This window comes from Camelus bactrianus, chromosome 20, assembly GCF_048773025.1.
Source record: "Camelus bactrianus isolate YW-2024 breed Bactrian camel chromosome 20, ASM4877302v1, whole genome shotgun sequence".
Taxonomy (NCBI): domain Eukaryota; kingdom Metazoa; phylum Chordata; class Mammalia; order Artiodactyla; family Camelidae; genus Camelus; species Camelus bactrianus.
Genome location: NC_133558.1, coordinates 28,795,179 through 28,811,168, shown reverse-complemented (window position 1 = coordinate 28,811,168; position 15,990 = coordinate 28,795,179). Strand labels below are relative to the sequence as shown.

At 54.0% G+C, this 15,990-nt stretch overlaps 4 protein-coding genes across 9 annotated transcripts in view; 3 read left to right on the top strand and 1 right to left on the bottom strand.

Annotated features, from left to right (window-relative positions):
- Positions 1–2,411, top strand: part of XPO5 (exportin 5) — a 40,686-nt gene extending 38,275 nt beyond the window's left edge. For both annotated transcript variants that reach the window (XM_010973800.3, XM_045509332.2), the window contains one exon: positions 71–2,411. In XM_010973800.3, coding sequence (XP_010972102.2) covers positions 71–208 — 138 coding nt within the window. In that variant the 3' untranslated portion in view covers positions 209–2,411. The remainder of the gene's footprint in view (positions 1–70) is intronic.
- On the bottom strand, positions 2,275–6,824 carry POLR1C (RNA polymerase I and III subunit C). Of its 3 annotated transcripts, XM_045509333.2 has the most exons (10): positions 6,611–6,661; positions 6,419–6,490; positions 4,928–5,015; positions 4,255–4,362; positions 3,893–4,025; positions 3,511–3,630; positions 3,267–3,419; positions 2,988–3,137; positions 2,758–2,874; positions 2,275–2,621 (listed from the first exon to the last, which is right to left on the bottom strand). In XM_045509333.2, exons 4-10 carry the CDS (start codon positions 4,336–4,338, stop codon positions 2,503–2,505), a joined length of 876 nt encoding a protein of 291 aa, XP_045365289.1. In that variant the 5' UTR covers positions 4,339–4,362; positions 4,928–5,015; positions 6,419–6,490; positions 6,611–6,661; the 3' UTR covers positions 2,275–2,502. The 3 variants fall into 3 exon arrangements, with proteins under 3 accessions (XP_045365289.1, XP_010972103.1, XP_010972104.1); XM_010973801.3 differs by lacking the exon at positions 4,928–5,015 and having other exon boundaries at positions 6,611–6,824; XM_010973802.3 differs by lacking the exons at positions 6,419–6,490; positions 6,611–6,661 and having other exon boundaries at positions 4,928–5,488.
- Positions 6,825–6,844: 20 nt separating this feature from the next.
- YIPF3 (Yip1 domain family member 3) lies at positions 6,845–10,333 on the top strand. Of its 2 annotated transcripts, XM_010973803.3 has the most exons (9): positions 6,845–7,072; positions 7,681–7,878; positions 8,038–8,144; positions 8,826–8,871; positions 9,006–9,098; positions 9,255–9,386; positions 9,580–9,693; positions 9,893–10,016; positions 10,110–10,333. In XM_010973803.3, the coding sequence occupies exons 1-9, from the start codon at positions 6,992–6,994 to the stop codon at positions 10,256–10,258; spliced, it is 1,044 nt and encodes a 347-aa protein (XP_010972105.1). In that variant the 5' UTR covers positions 6,845–6,991; the 3' UTR covers positions 10,259–10,333. The 2 variants fall into 2 exon arrangements, with proteins under 2 accessions (XP_010972105.1, XP_074204905.1); XM_074348804.1 differs by lacking the exon at positions 9,255–9,386.
- A 1,771-nt stretch (positions 10,334–12,104) lies between these two features.
- Positions 12,105–15,789, top strand: LRRC73 (leucine rich repeat containing 73). 2 transcript variants are annotated; one of them, XM_010973798.3, is made up of 6 exons: positions 12,107–12,949; positions 13,532–13,692; positions 14,039–14,161; positions 14,843–14,943; positions 15,086–15,308; positions 15,459–15,789. In XM_010973798.3, the coding sequence occupies exons 1-6, from the start codon at positions 12,678–12,680 to the stop codon at positions 15,527–15,529; spliced, it is 951 nt and encodes a 316-aa protein (XP_010972100.1). In that variant the 5' UTR covers positions 12,107–12,677; the 3' UTR covers positions 15,530–15,789. The 2 variants fall into 2 exon arrangements, with proteins under 2 accessions (XP_045365287.1, XP_010972100.1); XM_045509331.2 differs by lacking the exon at positions 14,039–14,161 and having other exon boundaries at positions 12,105–12,949.
- Positions 15,790–15,990: the final 201 nt, after the last annotated feature.

Sequence of the window (15,990 nt, the reverse complement as noted above, 5' to 3'; positions counted from 1 at the left end):
TACCATTACAGTGAGAACCACCCCACTACTCAGGACCCAGCATTAGTTCTTTCTCATTTGTTTTCCACAGAAACCCCTGGGTGAGCAGTTCCGAAAAGAAGTTCACATTAAGAATCTTCCCTCACTTTTCAAAAAAACAAAGCCAATGCTGGAGACGGAGGTGCTGGACAATGAGGAGGGCGGCCTGGCCACCATCTTTGAACCCTGAACCAAGTTTTTGGGCATCCTTCCTCGACCTACTGTCATCTCTTCTTCCCCTTTGTAGCTAATCTCTAGGCCTCTCTCCACTGCCACCTTGCTTTCCACCATCGTCAGCCTGGAGAGAGATCCAGGTCTGGAGCTGGAGAGAGTGGGCCCTGTACCAGGCTAGAAGTCATCATACTAAAGTATCATGGAAGGGAGTTAGGGCTTATACCATTCTGTCCAAATTTTCCAGGTATCTCCCATTCTACCTGGAGTTTTGGCTTTTCCAAGAGAGAAAAGCTAGAGCAGAGCAGCCCTGCTCCCCATGCCCTCCTGCCCCCAGGTAGCCAGACACCTGTGCAGAGGTAACTAGGGGTGCTATGTCCAGTGCTGTGACCGGCCGGGCTTGGAGTGAGGGCTCAGCCCCGAATTACGTGCACCAGGGCTTCTGGACCACTGACAGTCCCACTGAGCCGCGCTGCTCCTGGGCTGGCAGGGAACCTTCCCCATCCCCAAGGGGCATGTCTGGGTCAGGTGCTGAGTGCTGAACTGAATTTGGCCAGTTCCCACTTTGTTCTGAGCAAGAATCTGGTCACTTGATGGTACAGGCTACTGCTAAGCTCTGGGCACAGTTATCAAGTGTTAGTACCTTCGGGAACCAGGTACTATAGGCCTATAGCCAGGGCCTATAGTGCGCTCTAACAGCCCCTAGAGCTCACACATTTTCTTGCCATAAACGACCCCTCAGTGTGGTTTCTCCAGCCTCCGGGTCCACTCAGGCATGAGAGCCACAGTACCCTATCTCATGTCACCTGATGCCACTGGCATCTAAGGGTAATCCAGACCAGCTAGGCTACATCTGTGACAAGCAGCTAGCAAAGCCACTGGTCTCCCCTAAGACTAGCTGAGTCCAGGTGCCTTGAAAAATCTCAGTCTTTTAGGTCCCTGGTCACTTCCTTCCTAGGCCATTTCCAAAAGAAAAAACATGCCTTCCCATCACAACCTGTATTGTGAGTCTCCAGCCTGTTCTAGACATCACCGGATGGCCTTGAAAGCAGAGGGGACGTGGTCATGGGACCCTGGCCTTGAGGTCATTGCCGGCCATGTACAGACTGCATCTACACAGAAACCACACTGTGTCCATCCATGTGCCCTGCATAGAGGCCTGGCATCACTCCAGTCCACTGACCAGGGTGTCAGTGAGGACTGACGGAGCAGTCTGGACTGAAGCTACAGCTCTCAGCTGGTGTGGCCCATGCAGGGAAGGTAGAAGAGGCGAAGCTGGGGAAACAACCTGGAGTCCCGAGTAGCTCTTTCTACTGCACAGCCTTGTTCCAGGCCCTCCTCCTGGGTGGTGCTCTGGGTTTCTTGTCAACTGTGAAGGCCATCTCAGCATGTTTCCCTCCAAACTGGTTAGCTGTCTACTCTTCTCTGCGGTGGGGCTGTGGAGGGTATAGTTGTATTTATTGTGTTGTAATATTTTTAACATTCTGTGACTTCATGCTAGAAGTTTTCTATTGTTTATAGAAACTTTTTTGTAGAAATGTTAACTCTAAAGCACATCTGCATGTCAGTAAAAAAAAAAACAAAAGTCTCAATTTCGTAACAGAAAGGGTCCCATCTGCCTTTTTCAAGCCAGTGACATACTCCAGGGACTGGACAGGAGAAACTGACTGATGGACCAGCTCTGTCAAGCCCTCTGAAAAAGCATGCCAGCTACAAAAGATGTCTACTGCTGACACATAGATCAGGCAGCCCCACACTCTCGGGTCATCGTTGGTGGCCACTGGACCTGACCCAGAGGGACTGCTGTTCTTCCTTGTGTGGCTCTTGACAGCAGTGTGACTTGACTGCCATGGACCACCCTTTTTCTATCAGGAACTTCCTCTGGTACCCAGGAAATAGGTTAAGCAGCACACAGGCTGGCTGTACCCCCAGAAACCACCTCCGTTTGGCATTTCTCATGGGGCTTCCAAGGGACTTGACTCTGAGTTGCAGTGACATCTGAGCCCAGTGTTCCTAACTGCTAAATAATGCTAGATCTGTTCTGAGGTGAGGCCCCATATTTTTGGACAAACTGAAGAAGTGGTCTCCAACGAAAAGATTTTTATTTGGACGTGCATTTATTTACATTAAGGCCTTACAAAGGCATAAAAGTCACATTTTGTGGCACATTTAACAAAATGTATTGACTGAAAATAAAGCTGGAATTGTCCGCAGAAAACTCAGGACCCATAGTCTCACTGGGCTCTCTACAGGGGCAAGGCAGAACCCAAAATCTTTAGCTCGCCTCAGGAACATCCAATCCCAGTGCAAGCCTCAATCCATCTGAACTGCATCCAGTTCATCCAAGAACCGCCGGCACTTCCCCATCAGTACTTTGATGGCTTCACTCACCAGCACGTCTGGTGGCAACACCCCTGTAGACTCAACAGAGACTGGGGACCAAAGAGACACATTAGCCCAGGCAGGGCCTAGCAAAGCCCCTGATAAGTTAGATTCCATGTGTGAACTCTGCAAGGAAGCTGCAGCACCAAAGGACACCAGCCCCCTTACCCCCAACTTGAAACTCACAGATATAATGGTTCCGAACACGAGCAAGCCGTACAACCTTCTTCAGCTTCTCATTGCGGAAGACTTCCCTGCTGAAGGTGTCTAGTCGGGGGTTGGCGACTCTGGCCACCTTTTTACCTAATGGAAGCAATCTTACGTTATAAATACATGAACCTAGAGCTTTCTCTGCTACCTTTGAAAGACACATACCTGTTTAGGTCCTGCTCTAAATGGCATCCCAAATCCCATACCTTGGATTTCTTGCACCTCAATAACACCAGGTGAGAAGCACCTGCTCAGCTCATCAGCTGCATCCCCTTCCACGGGCTCAAGCAGGGTGATGTCTGGCAGGAGCCTGTAACTGGCTGTTGCCACAGGTGAAAACTTGGCATGATCTTTGCCTGGAGGGAAGAGAAATCAGAGCCCATAGGGACACCCTTCTTCACATTCCTGAAGCCAGTGACAACAAAGGCCCACTGGCTTTTTGTCTGTCAGGGACATCCCAGCCCAGTGTACTCAAAGGTTCTCACCAATGCCCTTGACACAGTGCATGAGCAGGTCAATCTCCTGGCCAGGCCGCAGCTGAGCAATGAGGATGTCATCATGCACAGGTCGGATGGCGCCCTCTGGGAAGACGTCAGCCTGGTTCCCCAAGGGTACCCATGCCATGTGCCTGGTGTACACTGCAGGGAGAAGCACATCAGGCCTGAGTCCCTAAAACTAGCCCCTACAAACAGGGTGGCCCTCTTCCTCACCCAACCACTACTCACTCACCTTTGTGGTTGACGTAGAGCTCATTGGGGTCAGAGGAATCTTTAGCTGCATGGGGGTTCCAAGTGCACCTCACTTGCAGTCGAAACTGCAGAGTATCTATCTCTGTGCCTTCTTCATCTCCTGCACGAAAAGGGGAGGTGGGGCTGTTAAAGAGCTAGGGGGCATCTGAGTGCCAGGTACTGTGCTAAGTACCTTACATTTCTCTAATTCTCTTGAAAACCTGGTAAGAGGAAGGTACATATTCTCACAGATAATGGCACTGATAAACCAAAAGACTGCCCACAGTCATAAAGCAGTCAGTCAAGGATTCCAACACTAGCAGCCTGAATCCAGAAGAGAAGAGAGCTGCTCTCCCCCAAATCTCATTTTCTCAAACCCTCACCTTGGTTCCGATATTCAAAAAGGCGGGGGTCAGCATGGATGGGGATGAGCCCCAAGCGGTGAGCGAGGATCTCGTCCTGGACAAGGGATGTGTTGTTGTACACCAGGACCTTCTCCACAGCCATGGTGGGCACCTGCCCGAGAAAACAATGACTCACCTACAAAACCCTATAGAAGCCCCATCTTCTCCCCACCTCCAGGCTAGGGAGATAGAGACCTCTTCCTAAAAGAACACTTAATGAAAAGTTTACAAAGAATGAGCAGGAGGAATGCTCAGCAAAACTACAGGAAAAATTCTACAATTCTACCAGTGAGGTGCTCGCATGGTTTCCCCACACAACACCCACCAATGCCCACCAATACCTCAGCTAACAGAATGCGTCGGAAAGCATTGGCAATGGCTGCGTCAATTCCCACCATGTCAAACTCCAGTGAGTTTTCATCCATGTGTACCACATCCACGCGGAAATTCTAAAGGGACAGGAAAAACACTAAATGAAGCCTGTTCTCTGTATAGTCAGTAACTCCCCCCAGACATTCCCCTCAAGAACCTCCCTTTCCCCGTATGTCTCTCGTTAGATATTCCTTTCTCCCCTAATCTTTTATTAGCTTCTGGGAAAGTCTCCCTGTTTTTATTTTCCACTCATTTAAAACCCTCTTCAATATGGCTTCCAGCCAGACCATCCACAGAGGCTATTCTACTAAAGAACAGGCTTACATATTGTCAAGTCCAGATGACACTCACTACTCAGTCCTTACCTTACTAGACACCTCTCTCGCATCTGGCGTTGAGAGAATCCCATTTTCAAAATCTACTGCCTTGATTTCTGAGCACCAGTCCTTTGGTTCTCTTCCTTCTGGTCTGATGAAACCTAAATTCACTATCTTCCACCTACTGTACAAATGTTACTATTTCCTAAGTTTTTGTCTCGCTTCAGGGCAACCTCAACCCCATTCATGGTTTTAGCAACTGTACTGACAACTCCCAAAACTATATCTCACTTTTGATCTCAACTCAAACATATATTCTACTCGCCTGCTGGACTTCTCCACTGACAGGAAACTGAAGGCATCACCATTCACCTTCCCCAAATCCATTTCTCATCAGTAAACGACACCACCATCTGTCAAAACACTTCCACAAGCTAGGTAATTTTATACTCCCCTCTCACAGCCCACGTCCAAGCAACCACCAAACTTACCTTCTATCTCCCCTGTGCTCTATTCCTGTGATCATAATCTTAGTTTCTGCCTTCAGCTTCACTCCCCTATGCAGTTCTGTCACAAAACTCTGTGCCCCATATGATGGTCCTCAAATTCATTCTCTCCCAACTGTTAAGCTTGCAGATCTGATCACATTTGCTTAAGAACCCTTCAGAAGCTCCCTATCACATACTACAGTACTAAAATACACTTTAATCTTGCCTCCCACTCGTGCTGACCCATTTTATATTCTAGCAACAAGGAACTGCTCAGACACTCCAGCTTCCACCGTTCTCAGCTGCTGCTAAATTTTGTTTTCATCTCCTTCAGGAACGCTTCCATACCTGCGCTCCCTCCTCATTCTGGATTAAGTGCCTGTGCAGGATACCCCACCCCACCCCACCCCAGTCATCCGTACTGTTATCAACCACCTTTACCACGTTAACTGGAATCATTTGTTTACACGCACTCTTCAACAAGACTGAGCGTCTTGTTCGCAGAACAGGGCATAAACTGTTACACCTGAAACGGAGCAGGACTCTATGGGGCCTTCCCAGGACAGATCCCTCCCCTCCCCACCCAACCCAATGTCTTCTGTCTGCCCCTGGTCTGTAGAAAAACTTCAAAGAATAAGTTTAATCAAAGAAATAAAATAAACAAAGGGAAATAGTCAAACAAAACTAATAATAGTTAAGTTATTAAACGAAGTCAAGGACCTGTAGTTCCTCCTCAAGGGCTATAGATAATATTCTGAGCCATATCATTTAAGCTGATTTGTAAATACGGAAACCCCCAGCACGTGAAAGAAGTGAACTACATAACGACCAGACTGTAGCCATGAAATAAGCTGCCACAATTCCAAGAATGGGCCTCAAAGAAATGGGAACAAACCAACGCTGGAACTGAAGATTAACTGTTCTGAAAAAAAGATGATGCAGATCAGACCACCGCATGACTAACTTAAGGATGACTGTCAGAGTTGACTGTGCTGTTCTGCATGTTGTCCCCTCCCTCGGCCTGTACACTATGACTCCCCTTTAAAAGCTCTTGCCCACTGATGGACGGGGTCGGGGGAGCCCTTCGGACAGGAGTCCGCCCCCATCCCCTTGCCCGCCTCCGGAATAAAGCAAACCATCCTTTCCACCAACACTTGCTTCTACGGGCTTTTGAGCGACGAGCAGCCGGGTCTGCATTTCGGTAACACAGCAAACGCCTAGAAAATTGCTCAATATACCAAGCGAACCCCAGGAACAGCTTATGAGGACTGCTGAGATCACAAGGTCCAATCCTCATATCCTCTCCGGACACCTCCACCTTCACCTACCTTCTCGAAGCGGTCCTGGTCCCAGGCATCATCGTAGCCCGAATAGTTACCAGGAAAGTCGGTGGTATGAACCTAGAGCAGAGAGACGAGTCTGCGAAGAGGCAGCGAGGCCAAGCCCGTCCCCACTCCAGCCCCAACTCATCCTTGTTCCGCTCTCATTTGTCCTCCCGAGCTCAAGGCCATACGGCTTACATTGCGAACCCCGAACTCCCCTAGAACCACGCGGCTCCGCATTTCCTCCACAGCCTGAGCCGCCGCCATCTTCAACTCTTCCACGCGACCAGGGTATCAAACCGGCGCGTGCGTTCTAGTCGCTCTTCTCCGTCTCCGTGGGAACGTACCACCCACTGGAATCTTAAATATCGCGAGACTCTGCCCCGCTTCTGTCCACGTCCCCAGCTTCCGGAAGTCAGTTTTGGCCAAACATCCGGGTTTCTCCTTTTTGCATTCCGGCTGATCCCACCTTTCTTTCTTGCCCCTACCCCTGTCCTTCCCTCAGGGCCACGTCTCTCCCACTCCTCCTCCGCGTGCGGAGACTGGCTCGGGCTTCAGCGACGGTAGCCCTCGAGGAACATGGCAACTCCGGCGGCGCCAGCCGGCGGCGCCCGAAACGGGGCTGGCTCGGAGTGGGGAGGGTTCGAAGAAAACATCCAGGTAATGGCCCCACGGCTCCGGCTGCCAGCAGGCCCAGGGCCGGCAGCCGTCCTGAAGTGTTCCAGGCTCCCTCGGAGCCTGGCAGTCTGCTCCATTTGCAACATTTTCCCCTCCTTTGGGTCTTCGCGCACAAAAAAGGCAGTGGGACTAGTGCTGACCTGAAAGGTCCAGACTGGTACTCTCCAGGGGACCTCAGGTCTCTGGGCCCAATTGCTCTTGCTTTCTGCACAAGTTAGAAGGTCGATCGGGGTCAGTTTGGCGGAGGGGCGGGGTTTACTGGCCGAAAACCATACTGTTTGTGCATACTCCTGTTTTGGAGTTGGAAAACACCAAGGAAATGGGCACTTTCGCAGCCCTTTGGGACTCTGATAGGGAAGGTAGAGACATGTATGGCAGACAAGGAGTTAAGTTTCCCTGACTAGAAAAGAGAGTCAAACGACCAAGGGTTCTGAGAGCAAACGAGGGTAAGAGAGTGGTGTAATTTATGATAATTCCAGGCCATATCCCCAGCAGTGGAAGAACAAAGCCCCAAACTCTGTGGTGAACAGAAAAGGCCTTAACGGATGGAGGAAAAAGGTCCCGCACTCCTGGAGCCATTGTCTTCACAGGGTGGGGGCTCAGCTGTGATTGACATGGAGAACATGGACGATACCTCAGGCTCCAGCTTCGAGGATATGGGCGAGCTGCATCAGCGCCTGCGCGAGGAAGAAGTAGATGTTGATGCAGCTGCTGCTGAAGAAGAGGATGGGGAGTTCCTGGGCATGAAGGGCTTTAAGGGACAGCTGAGCCGGCAAGTGGCTGACCAGGTAAGCAAGAGTAGCTCCCCTGGTTCTGGAATTGGTGTAGTTCATCCTAGGTTGTCCAGTTAGAACCGTGTAGAAATCCAACAAAAAAAATAAGCAACAGGGCCGAGAGCCAAGAGTCTCACAAAACAATCCCACCCCACCCCACCTTCCTTGCTGTAGATGTGGCAGGCAGGGAAGAGACAAGCCTCCAGAGCTTTCAGCTTGTACGCCAACATCGACATCCTGAGACCTTACTTTGATGTGGAGCCTGCCCAAGTGCGAAGCAGGTGAGGACCCGCCTCCTGACAGAAGCTGCCCTCCTAACACCCACCCCTTCACCCAAACTAGCCGAACACCAAGCCCTTAGACTCCCCTCTTCACGACCCCAGCAGCCCTCCTCAGTGCACCTGTACCAGCCACGCTGCACCCCTGTCATGGAACAGGACATGGCAATAACGCATTGCCTCCCTCCTCTTCTCCGTCTGGCAAACTTCTTACTGTCCCTCAAAGCCTAGCTCAAGCGTCACTTCCTTTGCTCCCCACTCCCGGTTTGTCCTTTCCTAGTGCTCTGCTAGGGCTCTACACTTTCCTCTGACAGGTAACACCTCGGCAGTGCTGTGCTCTCTTATTCCTGGTTCCTCAAAAGCATGCTGTTTTATCTTTTTATTCCCAGCACTAGAACAGGTCATGTAGGTAAGTGGCCAGGCCCTCTCCCAGGGCCCAGCGGGGCTTTCTGGATTCTCCATGTTGTTGCTGCATCAGTCAGCACAGCATCAGAGGGTTGTGCTTTGGAAAATGTTGTGGAAGCATTTTCAGAGCAAGAAAGTGATTTCCTCTTTCCTTAGTCTGTCTTTACTACCCTTTTCTCCCTTTACCATACAGCATGTTCGCTTCAGTTAGAATAAGATTCAGGCTTTCCAGAATCTCATAGTCTAGTGCTGCCTCTGCTCTCATCTCTCCTCTCCCAGGCTCCTGGAGTCCATGATCCCTATCAAGATGGTCAACTTCCCCCAGGTGAATGGGGCAGCATGTCTGGGAGACCCAGGGGAGGCACCAGGGTAGAGGGTGGGGCCGCCAGGCAAAGCCTGGGAAGGCGTACACAGAAGAGCCATGTACCCTCCAGCCTGAATGAGTTGGTATATTGACAGAAAATCGCAGGTGAGCTCTACGGACCTCTCATGCTTGTCTTCACGCTGGTGGCCATCCTTCTCCACGGGATGAAGACATCCGACACCATCATTGTAAGCAGGACAGAGGACTTTGGGGGGAGGCTGAAATGAGTTGAAAGAGGCTCAAGGAGATGATGGTGGCGTGAAGTAGAAGCAGCCCCTGAGGAAGGCCCTGGTGAGGCTGAGACCAGAGGCCTCCTAGGACTAATTAGAGCCTTCACCCCACAGCGGGAGGGCACCCTGATGGGCACAGCCATTGGCACCTGCTTCGGCTACTGGCTGGGTGTCTCGTCCTTCATTTACTTCCTTGCCTACCTGTGCAACGCCCAGATCACCATGCTCCAGATGCTGGCACTGCTGGTAAGGAGCACGGTGGTGGGCGACAGTGATCCTAAAAGAGTAAGGATCACTTTGGTTTGTATCTCCCCTAGGGCCCCAGGGCCTAGAATTGGGGTGAGCTGGCCTGTGGACCATTTGTCTCTTCAGGTCCCCATGAGGGTCCAGCGGCCAGCTCAGCCTGAGTGGTTTTTCTCTCCACCGTCCTCCTTCCTAGGGCTATGGCCTCTTTGGACACTGCATTGTCCTGTTCATCACCTATAACATCCACCTCCATGCTCTCTTCTACCTCTTCTGGCTACTGGTGGGTGGGTTGTCCACCCTGCGCATGGTAAGCTGGCCAGGAGGTTTCCAGGGATGGGCTGTCCTCCCAGGGGGGTGGGAAAACATCCCACAGCTTGGGCCCAACCCCACAAAGGGCTTTGAGTGGGAGAGAAGAGCCCAAAGATGGTTGTGCTCTGGGTGAGAGTGGCTTCTCCACACCACTCACTGGGAGCTAGGCCCTCTGAGTTGTAGTCCTGTGGCCCTAGGTGGCAGTGTTGGTGTCACGGACTGTGGGCCCCACACAGCGGTTGCTCCTCTGTGGCACCCTGGCTACCCTGCACATGCTCTTCCTGCTCTATCTGCATTTTGCCTACCACAAGGTAGTAGAAGGTAAGTGACAGGAGGGCCTGGGGGAGGGGGAGGACAGCTGCCTAGAGCAGGACCCCTCCAACCTTTGCTCACCTTCCGTCCTCCTTCTTTCAGGGATCCTGGACACTCTGGAGGGCCCCAACATCCCGCCCATGCAGAGGGTCCCCAGAGACATCCCTGCTGCGCTCCCTGCTGCCAGGCTTCCTGCCATCGTGCTCAATGCCACAGCCAAGGCTGTTGTGGTGACCCTGCAGTCACACTGACCCCACCTGAGATCCTTGGCTGACCCTTTTCCCCCAGCTGCAAAGCGGAGGAAGATTAAAGGACAGTACTGATTATATGTGTCTCTTTGATGAGGTCTGCAGCTGCCCCAGAGCTGCAGCTCCTTAAGCCTTGATGCCTGTTGGGCTTCTGAAGGGCACAAGGCCAGAAACTCCTGACCAGGACTGCAGGGCTCTGCAGCCAGTGAATAAAGTGGGTCAGCTCCTCTGAGGCTCTCTCACCACCTACCCCTTCATTCCTCTTTATCTCTCCCACATTGTCTTGCTAAATATAGACTTGGTAATTAAAATATTGATTGACGTCTGGAACTGCAGCCACCGTTCCAATGGTCCTCCCTGCCACCCTACTTCCTATACATTTTCCTGTCCTGTCAGTGGTGGTTATGTCACATGCTCCCTCCATTATACCCCTATCCAAGCAGAATTAAAGTGGGACAGACTACATTGAAAGCAGACTGAATATGGAACCTGCCCAGGGGACAGGGGACACCAGACCATACAGCAGCAGGGAGGCCTCAAACACAAGAACCATAAGTGATGGAACAGTGCACTCAAAAGTTAAGTCTGGGCTCAGCCTCACTCGGGATGCCAGTGAAGCAATGAGAATCGGTCAAAAACTTCCAGACATATCATGTCATTACAAGGCCCTTACGTACCTGGGCCAACGTGTAGGGATAACTTTGGTGTGGGAACTCACATTTGCCCTGGTTATACTGGGGCCAGAGGAACAAAGCTTTCTTTGGTTTCCTCAGTTCTCCCTCTTTAAGAGTGCTGTTTACTCTTAAAATCAATAACCACCCCAAACAGCACCATCCACACCCACTACCCATTTAATCTATTCCACTTGTTAATTCAGGTGGTTAATACAGGGAAAAGAAACTAACCTCCCATCTCTCCATTTACATTATTCATTTTCCCTACATTCATTTTTCCTAGTAAATCTAGGTCAGCATCTTGCCCTTCTAATAAAGGGACTAAGACAGACGTGCCCTTTGTCCTATGTGACCCTTTGTGATGTGAGGCCCCTATGCTATTGCCAGTGGACAGTTTTAAGGGCACTGCTTGCATTGTCCAGTCTGCCCTAGCTGAAAGCTCCAGCCCACTTTCCACGGCCCCACAACCACTCCAGGTCGCTCATCCTGGCACCCGCTTTATTTTGACTACCCCAGTCTCAATGGTGCTGAGAACATCAGAGCATCAGCAGTGCCCTAAGCGCCTGGAAAAGGAAAGGCGCCAGCACCTTTCATCTACTACCGGCTCACCTGCCCCAAGGACCCTTTAGGGTTCCGCTGAGCCTGGCAGCTCCGGCCGCCTCCACCGGGCCATGGGCCCTCGGCAGCAGCTGCGAGGCCGCCATCTTGGCGAGGGGCACGCGGGGAAGTCCTCGCGGCTGGAATCCCGGTGCACGCAGCGCCTCTCGTCGCTGGGGTGGGAAGGCGGGGGCGGGGCGCCGGTTAAAGGGCCCTAGGAACCTACAAACCGGACGCGAGGGGGACGTGCCTGGGATACGGGAGAAGGGACCGAGGCGCTGGCCCTTAGGAACGGGGAATGAGCAGAAAATGGGCAAAAGAACTCCGTAATAGTCTCAAACGCCATCTCCACGAGAGTTGCCTCTATTTTCCCCTCCCCACCCTCTGCCTGCCCCAGGCTTCTATCCGGCTACCTACTTTCCACCTGTTGTCTGGCCCCATACCCAGGGGAAGAGCGTCCTCACCGCTCCTGAACACCAGGTGTGCGCAAACCTCGTGGGCCCGCATGGCCCAGGACCGGCAGGGGGCGGGGCGAACGGCGGTGACGCGGCCGTTGCCATGGGAACCCGCCGCCCGCTCTGTCGCAGCAGCCTGAGCCGGAGCTACCGCCCGTCGCCCGCTGCTCGCCTGCCGGCCTCCCGCCCGCTTACCCGCCTCGGACTCTACCCGCGGGGCGGTTGAGGGAGCCGGGCTGGAGGAAGGGAGGGAGCGGATGCGGCCTCCGAGAGGAGACCCGTCCCACGCGTCCTAAGCCGAGGCCACTGAGCCGCCGCCGCAACCGTGAGGAACGAGGACCGGCGCGGAGCAGCGCCCTCCCAGCCCCGGATCGCGCGCCCCGGCCCGCTGCCCCGACACGGACTGCACGGTCCGCCCCAGCCCCAGCGCCTTGCGGTCTCCGCCCGGCCGGCGACCTCGGCGCCTCTGCAATTCCAGCCAGCTCCGGCCCGGGCCCCGGCGCTCCTCTCCGCCGCCGCTACCGCCGCCGCCCCCGCCGCCACCGCCGCCTGCGCCTCTGCCTCCCCCTCTTCCCCCGCTGCGTCCGCGACCCCAGCCCGGGCCCCGACCCCGGCCCCGACCTCGCCCGCGGCCCCGCCAACCTCGGCCGCGGCCCGGGCCCCGGCCCCGGCCCCGAAGGCCCAGCCGTGGGTACGATGTTGCCCAGCTCCATCCAGATTTCGGGGGAGCCCCTGTCAGGCGCCGAGGTGCGGGACATCTGCCGCGGCCTGCGCGACAACGCCGTGCGCCTGCTCTCACTGCGCGGCTGCCGTCTCTGCGACCGCGACTTCGGCCGCATCTGCCGGGCTCTGGCCGGCGCCACGTCCCTGGCACAGCTCAACCTTAACCTGGGCGTCGTGTCCAGTCCCAGCCGCATCAAGCAGCTGGCGGAGGCGCTGCGGACCAACCGCTCCATCCAGTCCCTCTTGTGAGTGAGCTCCCTCGCAAGGGGTCCCGGGCACTGCACCCCTCCTTGCACTCCCCCTGCCACCTCCTGTTCCTCCCCACACCCTCTTGTACCTGTCTTTGCACCAACGTACCTTCTCATCCCTTATTAGCACACCTCATTCCTCTGCCCCTGCCTCTACAACCTCCAAGCTCAAGCCTCATTTCCAGATTCGGAACTCCAGCCCCACCCCAAATGAGATGGGATACTCACCCCTTCCTGGCAGGGCCTTGTACCTCCCAACCTAATCACCCGCACTGACTTCTCTGGGACTAAGTCCCTGATCCTGCATTCTGTCCAGTGAAGAATCTTCAACACGGCACCCACAGACCCCTTCTCTGTGTTCTGATCTGGATCCCAGTCCCTGCCCAGGAAAGAAACCAAATTTCCATTCAACCTGCATTCTTTAAAATCTAGAATTTTCTTTCTTCCCAAAGCTTCTCCCCAGTGCTGTGACTGAATGTCCTCCACACCTCTAGGGCTCATGTAAGGGAGGGCGCCCATTCCCCCTACAGATAGGGCTGATGACTGCAGTAACCTCTGCTCTCTGGTCCCACCCTGCAGCCTGCACGGGAGCCCCCTGACAGATGCAGGCCTGGCCTTGCTGAATCCAGCCCTGGCCCTCCACCCTGCCCTCGTGGCTCTGGACCTGGGGGACTGCATGCTGGGTGATGAAGCAATCAACCTCATCTGTGGCCTCCTTCCCCCAGATGGGGCCAAGTCTGGTGAGCAGGGTCCTGCTGAGGGTATGCGCTGCTGTGGCCTTGATGAAAAGCTAAGTGCAGAGGGCAGTGGGCCTGGCCTGGAACTGAGGGCTCTAACCTCATAGGTGAGAATGTTCTTCAAATCCCCTCAGGAGGGAGAAGGGTTGGGGGCTGAGCAGGATGGAGGCTCAGGAATCCAGGCTTCAGCAGGCAGGAAAGGCATGGGTCTCTAATGGCCCTGGAGCTCCATGGTGGGGGTGGGGTGGCTCCCAGTCACTAGGGACACCCCAGAGATCTCTGGGTGGGGGAGGGGCTTGAGAAAGGCCTGACCTTCTCCATCCTGGCTTCTTGCTATGATGCTGCCCAGGCCTGAAGGAGCTGACCCTGAGTGCCAACCCTGGCATCACTCCTAAGGGCTGGAGCCGCCTCGCCATTGCCGTGGCCCACAGCTCCCAGGTCCGCGTCCTCAATCTGGACTACAACCCCCTGGGTGAGGCTCAAGAAAGCCCCTTTTCATTCTCACCTCCCTTCATCCCCATCCAAGAACCTGGGACCATCAGTTGCTATGGTAACCCCCACACTGGAGGAGGAAAGAGAAAGGGAGGTCCTGGGAAGAAGTAGAGGAGCCACCTGTGTGGAGGACCAGATTACCAACAGGTAGATCAAAGCATCCTGCCCTGCGTCCTCCTCTCCCATTTCATCCTCCCTGTGTGCCTCAGTCTCCTATGGGAAGAAACAGGTTGAGCCCCTGAAGAGGGATAGGGGAGGGCCTGGAGGGTTCCACCCACCCCCAACCCCAAGCCATAGGGGCTCCAGCCAGGGCCTGGGAGAGGAGGGAGCTTGCTCTGTGACATAGCTGGCCCCATTACCACTGCTGCTGTCTCACTTTAGCCACCTCTCCTGTTCCCTTCCTCTTTCCCACTGCTGTCCATGGTGAGTAGGAGGGAGGTGCAGTCCCCAACCCCTACCCACCAGGTCTGTGTTACTTGGTTTTTAAATGACTAATTGGGATAAACTTTCAGTGGATACAAAAAAAAAAAAAAAAAAAAAAAGGCATCCTGGGCCTGGCTTGCTTCATCCATTCAGTTGGCAGTCACAATGCTCCCCACCTGGCTACCTACCAATTGCCAGCGTTTCCTAGACTGCAGATGAGTGTGTGCTGTCTCCCCAGGTGATCACGTGGCAGGGATGCTGGCTGTAGCTGTGGCCTCCAGCCGCACCTTAGAGGTCCTAGACTTGGAGGGCACAGGGCTCACCAACCAGTCAGCTCAGGTGAGAAGTCTTCATGTTTGGGGAAGGGCCAGGGTTTGAGGTTAGCCAGCGTGTCTGTGGACCTACCGAAGGGGTGGCAGGTTGGAGTCTGAGGAGCTGCCTTAACTGTGTTCATCCTTTTCCATACTCTTCCCCACCACAGACCCTGCTGGACATGGTAGAAAATTACCCCACAGCTTTGCGGAGTCTGGTGTTGGCTGAGAACAGCATTAGCCCGGAGCTGCAGCAGCAAATCTGTGACCTCCTCTCTGAGGGGGAGGAGGAGGAGGAGGTGGCAGGAGGGGCTGGTGACACCCAGGAAAGAGAGAGAGGGCGGGAGCCTACTGCCCAGAAGAGGGGCAGCAGTTCCTGGATGTGCCCAAGTGGTAAGAGCCCCAAGGGTTGTTCAGAACCAGGTCTGAAGAGGCCTGGGACCAGGGAGAGTGGGTGTGGGAAACCTAGGTCACTACTCACCTATTTGTGGTCCCCAGTGGAGGAATGCATGGTGGTCTGAACACCCCTCTGCCCTTCCACAGATCCCAGCTCTCAGATGGTGCTGATGACATCAGGACTAGGGGACAGTCTGTTGGCTGAGACCGAGATGTGACTCTCCATTTAGGCTTCTGTGCACCTTTACATTTGTCTATGTCCCCAGCACCTTGCCCTAAATATCAGGGTCAGGCCCTGGGACTGGGGAAGGGAGGGTGCCTGGGCTCTGGCAGCTCCTGGCAATGTGGTGGGAGGCTCTGGAAGCTGTGACTGAGCAAAATTCTTGGGGGCACTTGAACCCAAAGCAATGCCTCTGGACTTGTTAGCAGCTCTGGCTGCAGCCCGCTGGCTCGGAAGAGATTTTATGAACTCTACAACCTGGTGTGTGGCTCTGATCCCTGGGGGCTGACAGTAGGGGAGGAATTTGAACTACCACTAGACACCACTAGAGGGCAGTACCACCCCACGGCCCAAGCTCCAGGCAGTGTCCACTGGCCCCAAATGACTCCAAGTCTGGCTCAGGTCTCCAACTGCTAGGACCCAGGGTTCTGGGATGACACCTTACATAGGTCCCGTAAG